This window comes from Schistocerca cancellata, chromosome 3, assembly GCF_023864275.1.
Source record: "Schistocerca cancellata isolate TAMUIC-IGC-003103 chromosome 3, iqSchCanc2.1, whole genome shotgun sequence".
In the NCBI taxonomy this organism is placed as follows: Eukaryota; Metazoa; Arthropoda; class Insecta; order Orthoptera; family Acrididae; genus Schistocerca; species Schistocerca cancellata.
In genome coordinates, this window is record NC_064628.1 from 597,872,617 (window position 1) to 597,896,836 (window position 24,220).

Consider the following 24,220-nt stretch of genomic DNA (forward strand, 5'->3'; position numbering starts at 1 on the left):
TCAGAGGTTTGCCTACTCTGTAAAGGTGGCAGTCTGTGGGAAATCTGATGACAGAGTATACTGTTAGTGCAGGCACAACTGATCCAGAGCATACTGTTCGGGCATATTGTCGAACAGGGGGCTCTGCAAGATGACCACCCCCACCCTTCACATTCCCATGTTGACCCAATAACACTACCAGTTACAATTTTCAGTAGGTGAGGGGTCATCAACATAGGACTGTAGATCAATGGAAATGTGTTGCCTGGTCAGAGGAATATGTTTCTTGCTACATCGGATGGATGATCATGTCCCATTATGGTGCCATCCAGGCAATGTCTGCTCAAAACATGCACTCCACCTTGGATGTAGGCCGGTGGGGGCAGTAGTATGCTAAGGAGCCTGTTCACCTGGGCTCGCATGGGACCTGTGTAATAATCAAAGGCATTGTGACAGCTGTTGACTGTGTGAACATTATTGCAGACCACCTGCATCCCTTCATGCTACATATCATCCCTGAAGGCAATGACATCTTCCATCAGGATAACTGTCCATGTAACAAGGTGAGAAGCATGATGCAGTGGTTGGGGTAACATGACACTAGACTCAGGTTGATGTCTTGGTCACCAAATGATTCCTTCCACTGATTTCATGCAATTTTTTACATTCACTCTCTGAAATGAAATGCTTGACAGTACCTGTCTATCAGTACATGAGGTCTGCCTGGTCTTAGTTTAGCTATGGCTCTTCCTTCACATTTACACCATCAGCAGTCAACTTGGGTAGCCTTAGAAGGGTTGAAATATCCCTGATGTGTTTGTAACTCGATTGGCAGCCAATTTGATGTCACTGGGATCTCTTGACCACCCCATTCTATTGTTACACCCCGTTCTGTTGTTACTGCTTCTCTACTGACAACACATTTCTCCCTAACACCTTTTACACTAGCCAGTCTGTCTCGAGTGACACCTATTGGCCAACTTTGCATTGCACAGGGGTGTCTGGATACTTTTGATCAAATCCCAAGCAGAAGAAAATTACAACATAGCTTAGTATCCAAATTTTCTGCAAATTATCTGAATATCTATATTTAGAGATTGGAAAGTTCTGCCCACAACAATTTTCTTTGAATAAATACTAATGTCATCAAGTAAAAGGCAAACAGCAGCTATTTAATATACCTGATGAAGCAGTAGGTTTTTTCAACACGGTGGCTTTATTTCTGTTTTACTAGGTTAAATTTGCATTGTGTAAGTACAAATAGCATTGGTGTAAGCCTTTGTAATGATAGATTATTGATAACATCTTATATAGATTAAGTTTCTATGATTTGCTTACTTTTTGTTAATGTTTACCATTATTCATTCTACATCCATGCAGGTTGTTCTTCTTGACTGGATCTACAGAACATGCTTAATGAATGAATTAATGAATGCCACCCAGCATTATAATGTTTTTTAATCCTCCAGTTCTTTGTTGGATGCATTGCATAGAGATATTACACGTATCGTGGAACAATCAAACACTGCTTTCTTCAATATTATCAAAGACTTGGTTGACTATCAACAAAGAATTTGCACAGTGTACATTTGAATTGTTAAGTTTTAATATACAACTTGGGACCATTTGCAGATTTCTATTTGGAGGCTAATAAATATTGATTGCAAATCTTCCCATCATGGCAAAAATTAGCTAAGTGTAGTCATTGCTGAAATATTTCTATTTGGTAATGTTGATCTTTGACCCCTATTTTAGGACAGTGTATTGACTAATTTACAGACTCTTTGAGTTTCACAGCCCCTGTTGCATACTTTTGTTATGTCAAAGTTGTAGACGTGGCCAAATGGTTTTATAAAAATTTTGTCAACTTTAAATTAAATTCAGCAATAATACTAGTTGGAAAGTTGACTGTAAAAATGTTTACTCTAAATAGAGTACCATGAGGTAAGTTACAATCAATAACAGCTGAAACATTGGTCTATAAAAGAAGTTGATAATGTGGTCACATATTCAGAGAAACATCACAGAAGTAGCATTATAAAGTTTGAATTCTTAAAGAAGTCACTTAAATCACCAGAGGAAAATATTTTCATTCTATTACCTTTAAGCAGGTTTTCAAGTTTGCAGTGAACAGAATCCACTCTGTGCAGGAAGATCTGCAAAGTGCTGTAACTAGAACATTAAAGTGGAACAACCTGTGGTTCTACAAATGAATGTAACTACAAAATACAAATAGTAAGTGTATGACACTTTATTTTGCACATATAACACAGCAGAACATGATCGCGCAGATGTACATCAAAACAAAAACATTAAAATAGAGCTCTAGTCAAAGTGGTTCAATCCAACGAGGCAACTATTACATACTGATAATCACCACAGAGTCCCCCTCCCCTGGCAGTGCAGAAGATGGGGAAGCAAGAACTAGTGTTTCATCATTGGTGTAAGTAACAGTCCGGTGGAACTGAGGAGTTAACAGTGGATTATCAGACTGTTCGGTGGAGGCTATACCATTATGGTGGACACCCTGAAATTGCAGAGCCATCAAGGAGGACATATGAGATGACACACTCTGGTCACAGTCACAGAGTGTAGTTGTAATGGAGTGTGTCACTGAAGGAGTGGGGTGATGGTGGTAAGGCATCTGCCTGCATCAATTAATGCAGAGATATTGTCTTTGTCTGGGTCAGGTGGAGTGTGGAAGATGCAAAGCAGCATTATGTGGGCAGTGGAAGGATCCTCCAGAGAGCACGGTTGAGTGAGGAGGACAAGCAGCAGCCCATCTTGCAGCTGAAAAGATAGATCGTTGAAAGGATACACTGAGACAGGGACCGATGACCGTAGCAGTCTGGTCCCTTTAATCCCCCAAACCAACCAACCAACACTGAGACATTGATGACGAATCTCATGATACTTGAGTGAGCAGAAGAGGGTGATAGTTTCTGAGGCACTGTGACAGGCACACACAAGGAGGTAGTACAAGGGTTGTTTGGAAACTTCTCAGAATCACCATGAGTGCTCAGTACTAGCACAACGAGTTGTTCATGTGATATTTATTGGACTGTTGCCTGTAAACACATGCACTGCCAGTGCTCTTGGAAGAGAGCTGTGGTGGTGACATGGCTCTGTTGTTATTTCCATGTAGTGATTTGTAAAGATGGAAAAAATAGACACTTGAGCAGTGATTAAGTACTTCGTAAAGAAAGGTATGAAAGCAAAGGACATTCATGCTGATTTCCAGAATACACTGGGGGACTCTGCTCCTTCATATTCCACTGTTGCCAAGTGGACTGATGAATTTAAATTTGATCAGGAGAGCTTAGATGATGATACGGACAGTGGATGGCAAAGATGTGTCACTACTCCAGAAATCATTGCAAAATTGCACAAAATGGTCATGGAGGATCACCAATTGAAAGTGCATGAAATTGCTCATGCTTGCCAGGTGTCATCGGAAAGGGTATACCACATTTTAACTGAAGAATTAGAAGTGAAAAAATTATCTGCAAGATGGGTGCCGCAACTCTTGATGCACGCCTGCACACATGCAATCACCATTGCAAAATTACATGAACTAAGGTATGAATTGTTGCCACACCTGCCTTATTCACCTTATATGGCTCTGTCAGACTTCCATCTCTTCCAAAAACTGATAATTTTTCTTGGTGGACGAAGATTCACTTCAATCAAAGAATTGATAGCGGGAGTTGACAACTATTTCGCAGGCCTGGAGGAAACTCATTTTGGAGTTGGGATCAAGGCACTGGAACATTGTTGGACCAAGTATATTAATCTACAAGGAGACTACATTGAAAAATAAAAAAAGTTTCAGTGATGTAAGTACTTTTTTTCTATTCTGTTCCAAGAACTTTTCATACCACCCTAGTAGTTCAGTGGGTTTCCTCATCGAAATGGATGAACGACACTGCATATGCATCACTTTCACGGGGGAGGTCCATTGATGGTATTATGGGATAGAGAGTCTGGACTGGACGAAGTCTTGGTAGAAGCCAAAGGGGAGGGAGCACAACTGTTCAGGATTGTGTTGGTTTTGTGCACTTAAGTAACACCATATGGTGTTTGCCTTGGAGACAAATGCCAATAGTGTTCGCAGTACGGATAACGACCTTATAGGGCCCAAATATGGAGACTGAAGGGCAGGTTGAACAGAATCATCGTGAAGCATCATGTACTGACAATGTGGCAATTCTTTGTGTAGGAACACTTGAGGCATAGAGTGGCAACTGGGAGGGGGTGATCGCATGCAGGCCAAGTGTCAGCATACAAGCTCGACAAAGGTAGCCACCTTTGTCAAAGAAGCAGGAGCATCATCTTTGACAGACTCGGTTGGAAGAACAAGAGGTTCCTCATACAAGATCTTGGCCAAAGAGGCATGCAGATTTGTCTTTGAAAGCAATATGAATCCCTTAGACAACCCATGGTCGGATTTCTGACCAGGAGGCATCATGGCAAATAAGAGCAGTTTTTGGAGTCCTTTGCCAATGCTGCAGCAACAGTTACTCTAAGGATGATATACCATTGTTTGGAATTTGTCAGGGCCACACAAATCACACAGTTTAGTGAAAAGTAATGATGCAAATTGCCACCACTGGCAAGTATTGATGGAGGAGGGGCAGCCAAAGAATGAAGCCAGTTACTGATGACGGCTCACACTACAGAGTCACCTGTAATATCAGGTAAAGGAACTGCTTGGACCCACCTGGTGGTGTGATTGATAATGGATAGTATGTGCCAACAACCACCTGAAGGAGGTAAGGGCCCATTGAAGTCATGATTAACATGACAAATCTGCCTTTAGGGATGTCAAACTAGCCTCATGGCAGTTGGGAGAGCCGATCCATGTTGCTATGTTGGCAAGGGAGGTAGGTCCAGGCCGGAGTTTGGCAGTCCTTGTTAATGCCCTACCACACGAAATGCTCTATGTCCAACCTAGTAGTAGCCTTCATGCCAGTGTGTGCCAGATTATATAAGACCAAAAAAAGCATAAAGCAAAGATATACAGGAACCAGAGGTCTGGCAGTACTGTGTAAATATCGCATAAATGATGTTGAGGCAGGGAGATAATGTGATTGTATGATCAGGGATGAAGGAGGGTCATTCATCAAGTCCTGCACATCTGCATGCACAGGCTGTTGTCTCATGTGTTTGTTCAGGTGAATGGTAGAAGAGATAACATACACATGTGACATGTAGCCCGTCACAATGTTGTCAGCCCATTTAATGTAATGGATATCAGTCATATATTGACATACAATGCCCATATGGTGAAAGTGGTGAGGGGGTACATCAGGCAAGGAGCTACAATGGGCGTCAGCCAGCAGTTGGTGGCCTGTAAACACATTGACTTCTTGTCCCTCAATGTCTTCTCAGAAGTAATCCATAGCCTCATAAATCGCCATGAGCTCCCTGTAGAAGGTGGACCATTTACACTGAGAGGCTGGAAGTTTTTTGGAGAAGAAACACAGAGGTTGAGAGAGATCATAAACATGCTGCTGTTAGACAGCTCCAATGGAGGTTTCACTCACATTGGTAGTGATGAATAGGCAAGCATCAGTGATAGGATGTGCGAGCATGGCATTTGTAAGGGCCATCTTGAGGTCACGGAAAGAGCACTTCATGTCTTTGGACCACTGATTCTTACGACACATGGAAGTGTTTTTTCCAGACAAAGCATCAGTTAAAGAGGCCTGAAGAGAGGCAGCATGGGGAATATGATGCTGAAAGAAACCATCTCACTTCTCAATAGGTTACAGGGTGAGGGAGGTTATTGGTGAAATCAACGCTCTCAGACGGTGGGCTGATACCCTTAGATGAGACAGAATGTCCAAGAAACAGGATACAGAAACACTGGAATTGTGATTTGCGTGGTTGATTTCCACACGGTGGTCATAAAGGACTTGTCGGACCTGTAGAAGATAAGTCATGTTCCTTGAAGGAGGAAAAAAAAAATGATAATTTCATCCAGGTACTTGAAGCGAAAGGAAAGCAAAAACAATATAGTCAGTAAATTGCTGTCAGGTTTGAGCTGCATTTTTTAGACCGTATGGCATGAAGCAGTATTCAAACAATTCATATTCAAACAAATCAAAGGGGTTAGTGATCACTGTTTTCAGAATTTTGTCCTTAAATATGAGAATTTGATGGTATGCTTTGTGGCAGTTGATCATGTTGAAAACTTGCACGTCATGAAGTTTCTGGGCGAAGTTCTGACTGTGGGGAATAAGGTAAGTGTCTAAAGACTTATGAGCATTCAGTTTACGGTAGTCTCCACAGAGACAGAAAAAAACTATCTTTTTGTGGTACCAGGTGAATAGGGGATAACTAGGTGCTATGAGAGGTGTGCACAATGTCTGCATTTGACAGTTCCTATAGCGCAGCCTTAGCATTACGTAACTTGGTAGCATTAAGGTAGTGAGGTGTCTGATGAACTGGTGGTCCATCTGTGATATACAATGCTATGTCCACGGACTTAACCAAATCACGCGCTCCCTGCCGTCACTCAGCCCGGCCACACATGCGTGGTGGTCGGCCTTAGCTTCACGTCGTGGCCACCGGAGGTTCATAGCTACTTGCTAAGAGAACAATAGATGGTGTGTGCTTCAGTGTGGAGAATAAAGATAAGTACTCTTCCTGATCACTGGCACCTTACTTTGAGACTAATCTTTTCTCGGCCATCAGATCTTTCATCACACCCGGTCGCGTCCTGCTACCAATTCCAACTTATGTTTGCCTCTCCAGGCAGACATAAAATACAGTGTATGGCGTATATTGTTAGTAATTGTGATGATCTGGTGTGCAAAGCCACTAGTCAGTCGACTGGGCGATTTTGCAGAAGATGTCTGAGGTACGGCACATGACACACAGGAAGAATTAAAGTCACTAACCTGAGAAATCTTTGGTAAAGGTGTTGAAGGCAAGTGTGCAGAATTCTCAATGGAGGGGACCTTCAAAATAGAGAACTCTTCAATCGCTTGATGAGCAAGGTACAATTCATCTGTAGAGTTGACAATCTATTGGCATAGAGTGTCATTGCTGGAGTGAAGGGTGGAGATGTCATGTTGTTGTGATGCAGTGTGGGTGAGAATAGCTGCAAGGGATGCAGCCAGGTGCTAACATTTGGTAGATGGAGAAACACTGGACAGTCTTGTGCAACGAGTAGTGCAGTAACCACATGGAGGTCAAATGAGGGGCCATGGAAATGAAGGAAATCTATACGAAGAACCAAAACATCGACATTGGCCACATGAAAAGTCAAAGTAAGAAACAAGTTGGAGAGTTGCAGCACCATAGGCAACAATGGGAGAGTGATTATCAGTTCATAGAACTATTGATGATGGGAAAAAGTCTGCTGGAATGAGTGACTTGGGAATCACGCTCAAATTGGCACCAGTTTCAACCGGAAAGGAAGACTTCATAATGAGATCCTACAAATAAAGTCAGCCGATGAAAAGTCATTGGTGATCTGTGTGCCATCCTTGAAGGAAACACATGGGAGAACCAATGCGTCAGGCATGGGTGAACAAGATCTGTGGGGAGTCCATTAAGATGGTGCGCGAAAATATCAACACGAGAGCTGCAGGCAGATGAGAGGCAGAAAGGTGCATGTGAAACATGGGCAACATGTCAAACGATGGGGTACAAGAGAGGCTGGTCTGGAAAGTGGTACATTGCCCGGAGTCTCGGCAGCAGCCAGTGGAGGGTGGCACAGAAGGCATGGTACAGTGGGTGTGGAGGCATAGAACAACATAGTGGTGGAAGTGGAGTCCAGTGAAGTTGCAATCCTGTTCAGCACAGAAGAAATGGCAGTCCTGGCCAATGTATACCAAACTGGCATGGAAGGAGCAGGTAGACCAGTGGGCAAGCTAGCAGGAGCAGTACCAGCCTTGGCATACAAGTAAGCGTCCTGTGAATCAACAATCACAAAAATAGAATTCTCTAGCTTAACTGGCACAGAACATATGGACATATTAATGCATTGTATTTTCCAGTCCATCACATTGTGGCAACATGGCATGGCCACCCCACCATGGATGCCTTCATACAGACAGTTTATGGTGCTGCATTTTTTAGTCTGGAAGCATGAACAGTACTTGCGATATAATTAGTAACCGTAATCGTTAATAACCAAATATGTGCTAGGATGGACTACAGGTTTGTAAGCCATGGCGGTGGTATATTGACCAAGAACAGGTATATGATGTTTATTGTAGCTTTCTAGATGGTGTTAGATGGGAGCCAGTGATGGGGAGCCCAGACATCTGGACATTTGAAAGTTGAGGAATGAAACAGCTGCTCCAGTACCCACATGCAGCTCTTCCATGTAGCACAAAGCAGGAGGAGCCGGACAGAAGTGCTTGCTGCAGGGTGCCCTTGTTGTGCCTTTGTTGTTGTTGCCAATCTGGTTGTCCCTTGTGGCTAGATTTCCTGGTGTGAGTGGCAATGACTACTTCTTCGGCAAGCCTGTCTGTATGCACTGGTGTTATTCACTAATGACGACAGCACTGATAACCCCTCCTTCCCTCCCCCCCCCCCCCCCCAACCACTACAACCACCCCCACCTCCACCATTTCCCCACTTTGGTTTGATGGCTGCAGGGTAGAACATTGTATTTGAGGACAGTTGCACACAGCAAAGGGTGGACTAATGAACATCCTCATAGGGTGTTTAGGGGAATGACAGGAACCCTGAGCAAGGAGTTGTCAAGGGTTTGGTAGATGGTTGAGAAAGAAAACAACATTGTGACTGATGTGGTTGATTGCGGCACTGGGATAAATTTGACTCAAGTGGCAATGACATGGGTACACGAGTGATGGTAAGAAGAAAGCAAACTACACACAGCATCAAAGAAGAATGAAGTTGATCCTGAAAAGAGGCCTTAGCGAAACAGCAATTAGTATATGCGAGGAGGAAGCCATGGCAACTGTCAACATAGCAATGAGATGGTCAAAGTTGCCTGTAGGAAGTTGCCATTGCTGTAGAAGGGAGAGAAGTACCCCATCCATAGAGAAACACACCAAAAGACAGTCACTGAAGTTGTGCAAGTGGAAGTTCTGAAGCTGAGCACACAAAAGTTCTACTTGTTGCCACTAGTGTTCTGCCACTGAACACAATAAAAGACATTGTTATAATAAATCCACAGTTTTTGTAAGTCATGTTGTGATATCATAATTAAGTAGCATAATACAGCATAGTGACAGGTACAGACTGTTTGGTGTCAGATACAGACTGTTCGCTGGAGCCAATCCACTGCTGTACAAAGAATATTTTCCCACCAGGAGCTGCTGGCTTTCAGCCTTAGCCGATTGAGGCACTAGACCATGATCAGCAACCTCTAGCAAGGACCTGGAGCAGCCGAATGGGGCACTACAGAAACTGTGTGAAGCATACTATGGTAGTGGTGGTGAATGCATTGTGATGTACTGTGTGGGTTACAACAGTAACATGTTAATGTTGAGTTCTATCTTTATTAACTCAAACTCTGGCAACTCACTTCCAAGGAACTGAATAATTGGTACATTAGTTTTGTGAATTTAGAATATTTATTTGTAGATGAGATTTTATTGTTAAAACTGGTTGTTGGTCATTTTGGATAGAATACTTACCACCACCAAAGCAAGCATTAGCTATGAGCTGTAGGGCTCATCACAAGATTTTGTAGTTAACAGTGCATCGTTCTTTGCAGTTTCTCAGGTAATGGACACAGTGTTTTATTCCTTGTAATTCCTTCTGCTAGTTTTAGCAATGAAAGCTTTCCTATGGGGACATTAAATGGAGGGAAAGGGTATTGTGGAGTTGGAATTATTACAGCTTACACACATTTTGAAAATTATTCCATATACACAAAAACTCTTTGTTTGCTGCACTGATCTCTCTGTTGTTAGAGGTCCAAATATGTATTGTTCTAGCTGACCATTAGACAATGAAATAATTTGTTAACAACTTAACACTTACTTAATAATTGCCTCCAACTGGCCAGCATGCAATAGATATGCCTCAAATTGTTATGCTTCATTGCACAAGAACCAAGCAGTTATTGTTAAAATGCACTGTTAGTTCATGAATTATGCAGATCTGCCTATGTGTAATAACTGATATTGTATAGTACATTCGAGTAGTGCAGAAGATACATTGTTTCGTGGAATGATTTGCTGTAAAACTCATTATTAGCTCCTACTGATTTTTGAGGGAATATTTGGACATAAAAAGTATCACCATTATACAGTGCAGTGAAACTGATAACATATCACATCAAACAAAACATAAGTTCATTTTAAACATTGTCAAATTGTGATTCTTCTAGCTAGAAGGAAAAATATGTTAGTTTTTTAGTATAACTGTAACTGCTATTGGACCCAGTTTCATATTGTTGTAAGCCTACTCTTCTAGCAATTAATGTCAGATTTTTCCAAACCAGTGATGACATTTCTCCTTCACGTACCTCCTCAGTTCTCATTATGCTAAATCCAGCTTATTCCAGTATTTTTAACATGGCCTTTTACTGCTTATGAATAAGTAGTTCCCATCCTTAATTAAAAGTTATGATAGAATTTGTAGACCATAAAGAAAACTAAAATTAATCTTTGCCTTTGCTACAAGTCTAATGGCAATGACTAGCAAATATTTCTCCATTGGCCTTGATGGAATCAGGAAATATCAGCTAGGTTCATAATCTTTATGGAATCAATCCATCTATAATTGCATGACTGAGTGAATACATAACACTATCCTCTACATAATATCTCATTTAGTGTAATATTTAGTCTTCATCTCTTAATTCTGCAGGTTTGATTTTTAAAATGGTAGGGTATAAACTAGAACCAAATGGGACTCAAAATTATCACACAAATTGAATCAGTTCCATTTTAAAGATGGCCATATCACATTATTATTTCTTTTATTAAGTTTTATAAGAGGTAATCTTGAAATTGATTATTATTCATTTGAGAGAACATTACTCATAACTCACATTTAATCTATGTAACATTAAACAGAACAATAAGATATGGTAAAGCAGATGTTTAACCTCTCATGTACTCAAAAAGACATTTTCTTTATTATGAGTTATAAAATCACTGTCCAAGATCTCTCTGAACCTTCTGTTGCCTCTACTTTTACTTTTCATCATTGAACAATTTCAGACTGAAACTATACAATGTTATGATACTTGGGTTTTCAATAAAAAATAAAAAATATTCGCATTCATTCCAGATCCATCATTTCGTCACTTTCTGTGTCTATTTGGGGTTGAAGATTTATATCTTGCTGTCCTGAGATAATTTTCAAATCAATCAGACATTCCTTGGGCTACATGCTCTATTGAACCTAGCAATCATTTCATCACTTTTTCTAGGTTCAATACAACAATTCCAGTTCTTCTAATACCTGACTGAAACTTTTTTTGAATTGCTGATTCCAGCTTTCTGAATTTCTAATTTTTGAACTTCTTTTCAGTAATGCCCTTCTTATTAAGACACTGTTTGTTGTTAACCTCACATCCAATGGGTAAGAGGAAAGCCCCACGCTGCAACAGAAAGGATCCCTTATGTAATATGATCTTCATCCTTTGGTGGTAAAGTTGTTGGTCTCCCAAAGGATGTATGTGCAAGCCCAACAAAATATTTTTCTCCAGCTTTTCTTATGAATACCGTATTTACTCGAATCTAAGCCGCACTCGAATCTAAGCCGCACCTGAAAAATGAGACTCGAAATAAAGGGGAAAAAAAAATTCCCAAATCTAAGCCGCACCTGAAATTTGAGACTCAAAATTCAAGGGGAGAGAAAAGTTTTAGGCCGCACCTCCAAATCGAAACAAAGTTGGTCCATTGTAATATGAGACACAATTTAGGTCGAATGAATGACGATACAGCTACAGTAGTTTGGTTCGAGTTGAAAGCTTAGCAGTTAAGCTTTAGCAGGTAGCCATTGCTATGCGTTAGGCGCTCCGTCCGTATTTATATGGATACGCTTCCTTTTTCACGTGCTTCGTCTGGTTTGAATCGATTGCTTATTTTGCTTTGATCTGATAAGTGCCGTTTTCTATCTTATAGGTGTTTATGTCAGTCACTCTAAGCTGAAAATGCATTACTATACTGTGTCATGCATTGTTTGACGCATTCGATAGTGCGTGTTTACGGCCTGTCGCTGCTCGCGGCATGGCTTGCTTTTGTGCGCGCTACCGCCGCCTACAATTAAAAAAAGAGAGGAATCGTCTCATTAGCGAAACAATGGCAAGAGACTGCTATTTGTTGTTACTTACACTGCTGCTTTCTTTGATAATGATCAACAAGAACCAATTAATAGACTGCGTATGATAGAACATGTTCTGAACGAGGGTTTGGCGAAAATTTTTCTCCGTTTGAAACTCTTTGCGGCCGCTTCTTTAGTACATCAAATTCTGCACAGAAATTAGTCATCTTAGATTTAAAAATCTAGTCAGTTGCCGTGCTTCATTTCTGACTGTATCACTATTAGGCATAAGAGTAATACGAACATAAACATAACACGATACGTATATTCTTCCGCGTTTGCTGTTGTCTCACTCTAGTTTCGTAGTTTATTTGGCAGACAGGATTTAAATGAGATAGAAGCAAACACGAAAGAATGTTTATATTCGTATTATTCTTATAGAGAAGAGAATACTGCATGTGATTCACGTTTCATCAGGTTCCTATTAGCAACCATCTCTTCTCACAGGTAGGAAAAAATTCAGAACGTAGAGTTGGCCATATTGACAAAAATCCCAGTATTACCAGTCGGATTTTCGTAGTACATTGAAATTCGAAGATGAACAATACGGAATTTGTATTTACTTCGTTGGATAATGTATGAAAAAGGAGTGGTCGAATCTCGGGGCGGAGAAAAAAAACTCGTCTTCTAATTTTTTTTAAATTTTATTTACTGACGCAGAGGTTTTGGCGCCAGTATTTATCTTTGTGCGTACAAAGGATGCCTGTGTAGCGCTACATATATTCGACGGCAGAAGTTAGTTGTGGCGGCACCTATCAACATTTTTCAGAACTTCCGCTTGCTTTGCACTCGATTCTAAGCCGCAGGCGGTTTTTTGGATTACAAAAACCGGAAAAAAAGTGCGGCTTCAATTCGAGTAAATACGGTAACTGTCCAGGAAGCACTTCCCTTATGGCCAGGCTGCTTAAGTGACAGGACACAATTGCCATATTTGTGTGAGGTGTGTCTGCTTAGGGGAATGTGTGTGTCTTTTCTTTCTCTTCTATTGAAGACATTGGCCAAAAGCTCAGTGTTTAACAGTCTTTTTGTTGTGCCTGTCTGCAACTCAACATGTCATCATTATGGTATGCAGCAATCCTTTTCATAACTGTTTATATTTATTGTTCTAGTGATGTGCGTAAGCCCATGTGAAGTCTAATTTGAGTCACCAGCTATTCTGAATGGTGGCTCATCTGCTGGATAGCTTGAACCATTAAGAACATAACAAAAAATAAGAATAATAAAAATTCATGAAGCTGCCTAATGATGGTTAGTGAACAACTGTACTAATCACATTAAAAAGTAAACAGATGTTCTCAATGTATATTTTTTTATGAGAATATATGAAACTTTTGAAGTGGCTCCAGTAACCCCAGTTTATGGTAGCTATTCTTGTTTGTCCACTTTATACAAGAAATAACTACAGGATGAAATTTTCTTATAAACTTTTTTTCACTGTTAGCTGAAAGCAGTCATGCTGTGTAGTCTAGGTGGGTGGTTATTTCTTCACCCTGCATATGCCTCTCTACCTTATTACTTTGTATATTTGGCTGTCATGGAGAGTTCAGATTTGATTCTATGTGCTGCAAATGTAACATTATTTTTTATTTTTTATTGAAAACCCAAGTATCATAACATTGTATAGTTTCAGTCTGAAATTGTTCAATGATGAAAAGTAAAAGTAGAGGCAACAGAAGGTTCAGAGAGATCTTGGACAGTGATTTTATAACTCATAATAAAGAAAATGTCTTTTTGAGTACATGAGAGGTTTACAGACAAGAAATTATTCTGATCTACATCAGGAAATGCTGTGGCTGAAAATATTGGAGCAATGTAGATATTAATAAAGAAGACAGTTAATCTACTAATAATACCAAAGATATAGAAGGTAGAGACTTCAACCTGTGGTATTAAAAGATATTGATCTCAAGTGAAGAAGGCCATGAATGAATTATATATTTAATGCATAGAATCTATGAATGATAGTTACTTCTTTAAGCTAATGAGGAAAAATTCCAAGTATAAAAGAAACTTTCTTTGCCCTGCCATTGATGCTAAATGGAACTTCAAAAATATCCATGTCATGAAAGTATTATCAGCTCCAGTTGTTTTCAGGGGAAGACACTGGTATTATTAAAATAAAATTATGTTTATGGTAAAGTATACTCAAAGATTCTCAAAACTAAACAAATTAGGCAGCAGTGTTGTACTGTGTTGTATGAAGAAACTTGCCATAGATTTTATTAGTTTTGCCAAACTGCCATTCTTTGTATTGAATTTACTACTGAAGCTATGTACGAGGCACATCTGTAAAGTAATTTTCACTAGGGTCATAAAGAGAAGCAAAACAAAATGTGATTGAAAGATTTATTGGAACAGATAAAGGAAGTGTTGAGCTATTTTACAAAATATTTTCCACCAGAATTCATCCATTTGCATACTGTGGGACCAATTTTGTATCCCTGTGTCATAGAAGTTTTCTGCCTGGGATTGGAACCACTGAGTGACAACCATCTCTTCCCCTCTGTCAGTCTAAACATACTGATTCCAACCAGACAGGAATTTCCATGTTCTGGAACAGATAAAAATCACTGGGAGTGAGATTTGCTCTGTAGGATGGGTGATTAAACAATTTCCAGCCAAATGTTTGCTGAAGCTCTGTTTTGTGTCAAGCCATGTATGGCCAAGCATTATTGTGCAGCAAGATGACAGTGGCAGTAAGCATCCCACACTGATTGTTCTGAATGTCCTATTGCAATTTCTGCATTTTGCTGTGACTTTCAGCATTACCATTTCATCTCTAGTCAGGAATTCGATGGGGAGAACTCTCTGTCTGTCCCAGAATACTGAACACAGCACTTTCCATGCTGACACAATTTGCTTGAAATTTGCCTTGGAGGCAGAGCCACTATGATATCAATGCATTTGCTGCTGCTTGGGTTCTGGGGTATTCTGTGCAACAAATGTTTCACCACTTGTGATCGTCCAGTCCAGAAACTTGTTACCATCAGCGTGATACTGCTACAGAAAAGTTGAAGATATCCCCATGCAATTTTCTTTGTGTTTTGGAGTTAGTTGCTTTGGCTAATCTCTCACACAGTTTCCAGAATAACAGGTGCACCATGACAATTTCATGCAAGAAGAACTGGTACATCCGTGGGAACTGATTACCAAGTTCCATGATTTTGAGGCAACAATTCTTGGTAATGAGTTCCCACAAGAGTTCCACAATGTTGCATGTAACAATGGATGGCCTCTCACTGTGCTTCTCATCAGGAAAATTTTATTGATCTACTGTAAAGTCTCTTCACCAGCAGTGCACTAACTTCTTGCTCATGGCATTATGCATATAGACCTGGCACAGTTGACAATTGCAATTTGTGCTATGTTCTGTGCATCTAAAATCTTACTCAGTGACCATACTTCACACACAGCAGGGACTGAAATATTAGCCACCATTTTCAATCGCTTATATGATGCTACTACGAGGCCATGGGAAGATGAACTGAGGTAGAGTGAAATGGCAGGGGGGAGGGGGTTGGGCTGGAAAAATGGGAACAGGCTTGGAGGTGAGTGTGGGGAAAGGATTTTCAAAAATTGAGGCCAGAAGGGTTGCAGAATTGAAGATTAGTTCCCATCGACATAATTCAGAGAACCTGGTCAAATGGTATGGGGGCCATCACATGCAACAGATTGTGAATCAGCCAGTGAAATGGAAATGTGATGCTTGGAGGCTTGGATGCTTGACAACTAGGTGGTCAACATTGCTCTTAGTGACAATTTGACTCTGCCATTCATTCATGTGGACAGTTGACTGGTGGTCAAGCTGTGCAGAAGATATGCCAGAGATGGCATAAGGCATGCCCATGATGGGACTGAAATACAAGTTTAAGATTCAATACATAAGAAAATATGTTACAAGAAGTATTTCATCAGCAATTGCACTGCCTTTCAACTCAAACTTGTCATGATATCATCTTTATTTGTAGTTATGTTCCTAATGTTTACGTTATTGTTTAATTTTCTCAAAACTTCATTCACACATTCAACTAATAATTTCAGGTCATTCCTTATATCATATGCCAATTGTCCATACTATATTTGAAATTCACACTCACAGGGCTCTATAATGCACTATTGTTTCCTTTCCATCATTGAAATGCTAAGAAGCAAATAAAACATACATAGTTGTTACCTATGCTGGAAAATTATCTTTATTGGTTGCACAATAATTAATTCATTATTGTTATACCATTTCCTCAGGGTGCGCCGCTTTGAAGAAGACTCTGATGATGAAATAATCTGGAATGACTCTGATGAGGAAGTCAACTGGAACCCGGCCATAGCATCTAGGTTGGTATTAGCAAGTAGTCATTACAAAATCATGGTAATAATCACACAAAATGTTCATGTGTGCAACTTTAATGCAGCCATCCATTTATAATCAAATACCTGTTATAGTTAGTCTGTATTTTCTTAAGTCAGTCAGGGGATGAACACTGAAATGAACTATGGACTGTCTGTGTCAGTCATCAGTGTGCTCATATTGTCTTTCTCAACGCTCAGTGTGCTATTGCTGCAGCAAATTTGAGGCATTCTGACAAAATACGATTAACTACAGTCAGAAATACAATTAATGACTACCATTTCTTTCATAGTATCCTCAGCATTTAGCATTTCTTCTTTACTTTTCAAAATACGCCTTTGTTGCTCTATGAGTAGTGATCATATCATCTTGTAATTATACACAAGTGTAAGTAGAAATAAGTTATAAGTAAACTAAGGCAGGACAATAGTATAAAAGAAAAATGTAGAAAGTAATGAAACATGCACATGTCTCCTCACAAGGAGTGCAGCTCCATTATTCTGGTGATGCCATGTCTCATGGAGAACTTCATAAGTCAATACTAATGTGGTGATTGCTGGTCAGGAATGACAGGCTCAAAGTACTTCTGAGCCCCCCTTGCCCTTGTGAGCTGCAAATTCTGACACTACGAAACCTTTCCCCTCCTCCTTTTCTTTTCAGTCTTATTGAAAAATCTATTTTCAGTACAAATTCTGCTATTTCAATTTGTAATCATTATTACTGTATATCTTATCAAAATATTGCAAAAGAATTCCTTCATAACAAGCTATGAAACCAAATAGCTCTGGCTCTAGACTATGGGACACAGACAATAGTGCACCATGTGGGATGGAGGATCCACAATAAAGATTCAGATGTCATTAGACTATAAGATACAAGTAGCATGGGTGAGGATGGGGGATTGTAGACAATGTCCCACACCTTGTCATCACATTCACAGATTAGAATGACATCAACCAAAAAATAATATGAACTAATAATTGCTAACAATCACTATATGATATTTTAACTTCGTGAAACTATGTTATTTATTTTGTAGCACTTGAGACATTGTATTCCATTGTAATCTTTAGTTAAATAGAGCAGTAGAGTTTATTACAAACATGTCTGTGAGCAAGTATTAAGGATTTATTCCAGTACTGAATTTCTCAAGAAAAATTTGTCTTTTACATTCATTCACTCATTCATTGTCACATCATCTTCCATAAATCCCATCCCAAAAAAAGAGCCCTTGTAGAGGCACGAAAACTCAAATTATACAGTAACATGCAGAAAGTCACTTCACTTTATATTGTTTATTTCTGATCAAAGACACTTAGAGTTGGTAGTGCCCAGCTTTGGTTTAACCCCCGAGTTTGACAGTTTGTTATCTGCATCTGGCCATTATTGCATGGACTACAGTCTACTGTTTTTAGTTTACCTCTTTGTTCCTAGCAGCAGTCTTTCTTTCTGTATTGTTGACATTCATAACAGAGCATTTGGTTGCTTTGTTTTTATGTGTCACAAAAATATAATTAATTTGTAAAGATGCAAACAGTAAACTGTTAGGTATGCATGGTGTACAAAGATTTTTCCTACCAGAGTCCCTGTACCCTAGTCCATTGTAATCCTCACTGTTCTTTTTGTGGGGTTAGTATTATGTTCGCATGTGTATCAGCTGCACAGCCCCATATCTGTGCAAAATTGTCACATAATAAACTGTTTTTAATGTCTAGTCAGAGAGTGCTTTTGATAATTGGGTAGTTAGGTGTAGTGAACTACTAATTTTATTACATATAAAATTGATATGGTTTACTTACAATATATTCTCATTTAGGTACATAGGTAAAAAATTTACGTTCATCTATGTCTGTTGCTTCAATTCCACCTGTATTACTGACAGAGGTTGATGTGAATTTGCAAGTTAAAATGGCATAACTAAGATATACTGACATTAACCTTCAAACCTTGATCCTGAAAATACATAGTTATTTTACCTAGACGCTCAGTTGCAGCCAGTGTTAATTCATCATCTGTTTGCCAACAAGTAACTGTGAGATATTATATGCATAGAGTACTATTTGGGTGTTGAGAAGTGGCTCTGCATCATTTATGCACTCTAGGAAAGGGCCCAGAACTGAGCCTGGGGTATACCTCATGTTACAGGTTCATACGTTGTTGGAAATTTGTGACTTGATCATTAATTTCATAAGTCAGTTTTGTACACTGCTTATAGTTAATTAGGTATGTAGCCAGCAGTTATATGTGTGTGACATTTATACTGAATGCATCTTGTATACTTAAGATTAACTCACAGTTTATCGAACTGAAGGGTTTAGTGACAACTAGAAATATGCCTGCTGTTTGCATTCCTTGATCAAAGATATACACTTTATGAAGAAGCTCTGTGATTTCTGTGATAGTGCTATGATCCTTTGGAAGCCATGCTGTGTTTCTGTCAGTAACTTACTTTTTGAGATAGAGTCACTATGTTGTGTCAGTAACACTTATAATACTTTACTAAAGAAGAGTATTAATTACATGTTCCTAAGCTCTGGAACTTCTTCCTTTTATCATTTTTTAATGCACTGATTATCAATTGACACAAACAAATCATTCCTATCAATCACATCTAACTACAAAGAGAAACATACATTCCCACAGAAGTGTAAATGCTTTCTCAGAGAAAACACAGGGTGAAAAATGGGAAGTCATTTACCATGGACAAATAATAGGTGAAAAATTTAATTCTTTCATAAAAATACTCTTACAACACTGTAAGTTCAGTTCTCCATTGCAACGGGTCAGAAACAACTGCAGTGGAATCCAAAAGATAGGGTGGCTAACATCTGGAATCAAAGTATCTTGTGCCAGAAAAAGGAGCTTTATATGATGGAGAGGACTGTCTCTAATCAAGAACTGAAAGTGCAATGCTAACACAGTTCTAAAATGATCATGTCATCAGAAAAGCAAAATTCACATACTATGTAGTAAAAAAATCAAAATTCCCAGAACAATGCAAGGACAGTTTGGAGTATTACTAGGCATGAAACAAGTAAACTGGGTAAATGGCAGTAAGAGCAAGATGGATGCTATTAAATACAAATCATCTGTTGAATTCTTATTAACAGTAGCTGAAAACACAGGAAGAAAAAATGGACCATCAAAGCTGACCCATTAGACTTTCTTAGATAGACATTCCATATTGTACTGCTAGAAATCATGGCTAGAGAGATCATAAAACTCATTAGGCCACTGAAGAGCAATAACTATTATCTACCCACTTAAAAGCTGTAATCTACCTGTCCCTTTCTTATTGTTGCTACTCTCCATGATGGTGAAGTCTTTTCAGAAGATTCAAGAGGATTATGATTTACAGTGAACTTTTTACTTGTCTTTTCTCACACATTTGTCTCCAGTTTTTCATGTCTAGGAGTCTGCTTCTTGAAGCTGGAATTCTCACATTTTAGGCTCTGATGGTTCAATTGATCTAAATAATTTTGAAGGATACAGTATCTTTGCAGAATTTTAATTATCACAGTAATATATTGTCTCACATTTTACTATATCACACTGTCTTTTGAATTTTCCCACTAACAAAGCTGAAATTACATTGTTCATCGAAAATATAAAAATATGTCTGATCACATCAGAGGCATGCTTACTACTTCTTCACTCTGTGGTAATAACAATATTGCAAAGGGCTTACAATTTTTCTTGACAAATTAATTTCTCTTAGTTTAGATTATTATTTTAAAAATGTATCCAGAAATAAACATAATAAACAATACTAAATTTCATAATGAATAATATAAATTTTAAATGTGCTAAATATTTCATAATTTCAAATGTTTCTAAAAAAGAAAAACAGTTTTAACTGTACGTTGAGAGATAGTACATATTGATTGAAACAATGAAAATAAAGTAATTCCTTTTCATAAATTTTAGCTTGAAATATAACACATCATGTATAAAATTCTATGAAATTTTTCAGAAAGACAGCTGAGATAATACTGACCTGTCCCAAATTCGAAAAATGTTTCTGGTGTCAACTACTACTGTTGAGAGAAAGTAATGCTGGAGGAGGATATCCCTTTACAAGACACTCCCCCTTTCTCCTCATGTTACCTTTGTAACCAATTAAAGAGTCAAGGTGTATTTGCTGAGAGATTGACATATCCTGGTATATACCCATGTATAAAATAGGACATTTTTATACATGGGTGACGTCCAATTATACAACCACCTCCTCACATCCTGTGTTCTCAAAATTTTTTGAGAAAGTAGTTTACCCCAAAATATTGGAAGTCATGTGCTTTGTTTCTGTTAGTAACTTAATTTTTGAGGAATAGTCACTAAGCTATGTCACCAGTAACACTTCTAATACTGTAACAATGAAAATAATCAATTATTGATAATATAATGTAAATGTACATATAAAAAACTCTACTCTACCAAGTGGCAGCAGGGGAACACACACACAAGAGGATTTAACTTTCACAAGCTTCTGGAGCCAGTGGCTCCTTCTTCTGGTGGAAGAGTGGAAGGGGAAGGAAGAGGGGTGAAGGAAAAGGACTGGAGAGGTTTAGGGAAAGGGGTACAGTTTAGAAAAGTCACCCTGAACCCTGGGTCAGGGGAGACTTACCCATCGAGTAGTTATTAAAACTTGATGTGTACCCCTTATGTAGTGACATACATTTCCTGATCATCACATTCTGCACCAACTTAAGTGAGATCAAACCTCTCTGCATTGGTTCATAGAATGGGGGCAGTATTGGACTGTCAGTAATTCTGAAAACTTATTGTCCTTAGATAGCAATAACATCCTATCCAAGGTCATCATATAATTCACTGTTAACATTCTCTTGACCAGCTTCACTCACTTCCACACAAGTCAACTAGATCCCGAGGTAATCTCAGTGACAAACTGTAACCAACAGTTACAAAGAGTAATTAACTATTTTCACACTGTGATGTCATGTGGAATCATATTCTAGTAAAACTCCAGTTATTTACAAAATGTCTTCAATGCTCAGAAATAAGTTACTAGAATGGTTTGCAAAGTATGTCCTAAAACCTCTGATACAAACTGTTAGACTGTTGAAAACACCTGCAAATGCCCCCAGTACTGTTATCTCTCATGTGTTAAGTCAAATCCCTATGAAAAAATCTCAGAACTCCACACTCCTGACACCAGATGGAAGAAAAAAATTCACTACAGTTTTTTTTTTTTAAACTGCCATTGATACAAAAATATTCCAAGTATGCAGGTTCAAAATCTTGAAGTTGCTTCCCACAGTGCTCAAAACCCAAGAAATTTGAAATGCTTTTTCATGCCTACATTAAACAGCTTGCCTTCGATCATTCTATTTCATTGATGAATGTATTCTATTTTCTTGATGAGTTTGTAAATGTGAGTTAAGTAAATAATTTAACATAATTAGCAGCTCATGTTTTTGAGCTGTCACAATAAGCTCTCTCTGTCTCTCTCTCTCTCTCTCTGTTTGTGTGTGTGTGTGTGTGTGTGTGTTTTGTGTCACCATTATAATTTACAGATTATGCTAGTTTGTATACGTCATTACTGCATTTATGCCCTTACTGCACACCGGCAACTATGTTTCTTGTCTGGTTCGTTATGTAAAATGCTATGTAGTAATTGTCTTATTATGATACCTAAGTTTTATTGTGTGACTGTATGTATTGTCTGAGTTGTAAGTGTACTACCATAGCATATTCTGTGTAAGTTAATAGTGGGTATACATTATGAATGTTAAAGTATATACATGAAAAATTTGGTCACATTCTACATACAGGGTGTATCTTTGCATTATGGATCCATGGAATATGTACACAATAATTAAATGTAATTTGACAGATAAAATAATCTCCTCAACAAGCAGTGGCAGTAGAAAACATATACAAAGATTAAAGAAATCTGCAAGCTTTCAAAGACAGTGACTGCTTCTTCTGGCAGAAGGGTTGAAGGGAAAGGAAGAGGAATGAAGGCAAAGGACTGGTGAGGTTTAGGAAAAAGGGGACAGTTTCAAAAAGTCATCCAGAACCCTGGGTCAGGGGAGACTTAGGGGACAGGACAAGAAGGTTTTCATTGTCTGCTAAGTCTCCCCTGATCCAGGATTCTGGATGACTCTTTTGTACTCTCTCCATTTTCTAAACCTCATCAACCCTTCTCCTTCATCCCTCTTCTATCCCCGTCAACACTTCTGCCGTAAGAAGGAACCACTGGTTCTGAAAGGTTGCAGATTTCTTTAACCTTTGTATATGTTTCCTCCTGCCTCTGCTTTGTGAGTAGATTTTTTTTATCTATTCAGTTACATTATATTTTCAAAAATTTATAATTTTTGTATGCAATAATTTAAAATGTAACTCAATAATATGTACATTTCCTCTGTCAAATGTATGAATCATATCGTTCATTCATTACTTCTAGTTGCTAATTCTGTTATGTCTCATGTAATTAATTCTATGAATTTTTACTTACAGTAATTCTTGTTGCAGGGTTATCAACCAGGATTCTTCATTACTTACTCACCCACAGGAAGATAATTTTGGAACTGTTGCAGCAGTAGCTGTTGGAGCAGTAGCACTTTTTGCAGTAGGACTGTTTGCACATATATTAGGGGAAAGTAGAAGAGCCCGAGAATGAATGGGGGGAAAAAAAGGCTACTAGTCTTATTCACTTAATAGTTTTTTTCTACCTCTGTTTAATGTTCTAAACTAACACAATTTTACAGCTATGTTTTACAATCACTATCTCCTTTTAGTAATGCTTGTGCCATGATGTAGAGAATCCTGATTGATGATTCTTTAAAATGTGCATACAGAGAGTATTCCGTGTAATTCATTAAATCTTTCTCACACTAAATTATTTTCATAGTTCATGTCCAAAAAGTAGGATAACACACAAAATAAGTGAGAGACATAAATAAAATGTATATTCCTTTTCTCCTTTTTTTATTTTCTGACTTTCCTGTGATTATTTTAGGACTAAATCAAATTTCTAGTAATAGTCCAATGGAAATTTTCAGAATCAATCTCATAATGCTTGCCATGAAGATTTTTCTTCACCATATATTTCATGGACTCCTGATTTGATTGTAAAATTGTAAAGATATGTACATGGTAATAATTTCATGTCCAGTTGGGAAATTGAATTCCTTTTGCAGTCAGCCAGTCAGTATATAGCACCAATAAAAGTTCTCAATACAAGTTTTCTGTTCATACAATTTTTCACAAGTATTTAATCAAAGTACAGTTGTCTACATCTACATTGACATCTACACACTGAAAACTGCTGTGAAGTGTGTGGCAAAGGATACATCAGATTATAGCCATTCCATTCATGTATGGAGTGTGGGAAGAATGATTGTTTGAATGCCTCTGTGCATGCTGTAATTAATGTAATCTTGTCATTATATCTCTATGGTTACAAAACATAGTTGTTGTAGTATGTTCCTAGAGTCTTAATTTAAAGCCAGTTCTTGAAATTTTTTAAGTAGGTTTTCTTAGGAGAGTTTATGTCTACCTTCAAGAGTGTGCAAATTTAATTTCTTCAGCACCTCCATAACACTCTCCCATAGATCAAAGAACTTGTGACCATTTGTGCTGCCCTTCTCTGCATACATCCAATAT

General features: G+C 38.5%; 1 protein-coding gene across 2 annotated transcripts in view; it reads left to right on the top strand.

The window, feature by feature from the left end:
• LOC126175487 (cyclic GMP-AMP synthase-like receptor) overlaps window positions 1-23,532 on the top strand; it is a 287,658-nt gene extending 264,126 nt beyond the window's left edge. For both annotated transcript variants that reach the window (XM_049922305.1, XM_049922307.1), the window contains exons 10-11: window positions 16,489-16,578; window positions 23,087-23,532. In XM_049922305.1, the coding sequence (XP_049778262.1) occupies window positions 16,489-16,578; window positions 23,087-23,234 (238 nt within the window). In that variant the 3' untranslated portion in view covers window positions 23,235-23,532. The remainder of the gene's footprint in view (window positions 1-16,488; window positions 16,579-23,086) is intronic.
• The last annotated feature ends 688 nt before the right edge of the window (window positions 23,533-24,220 follow it).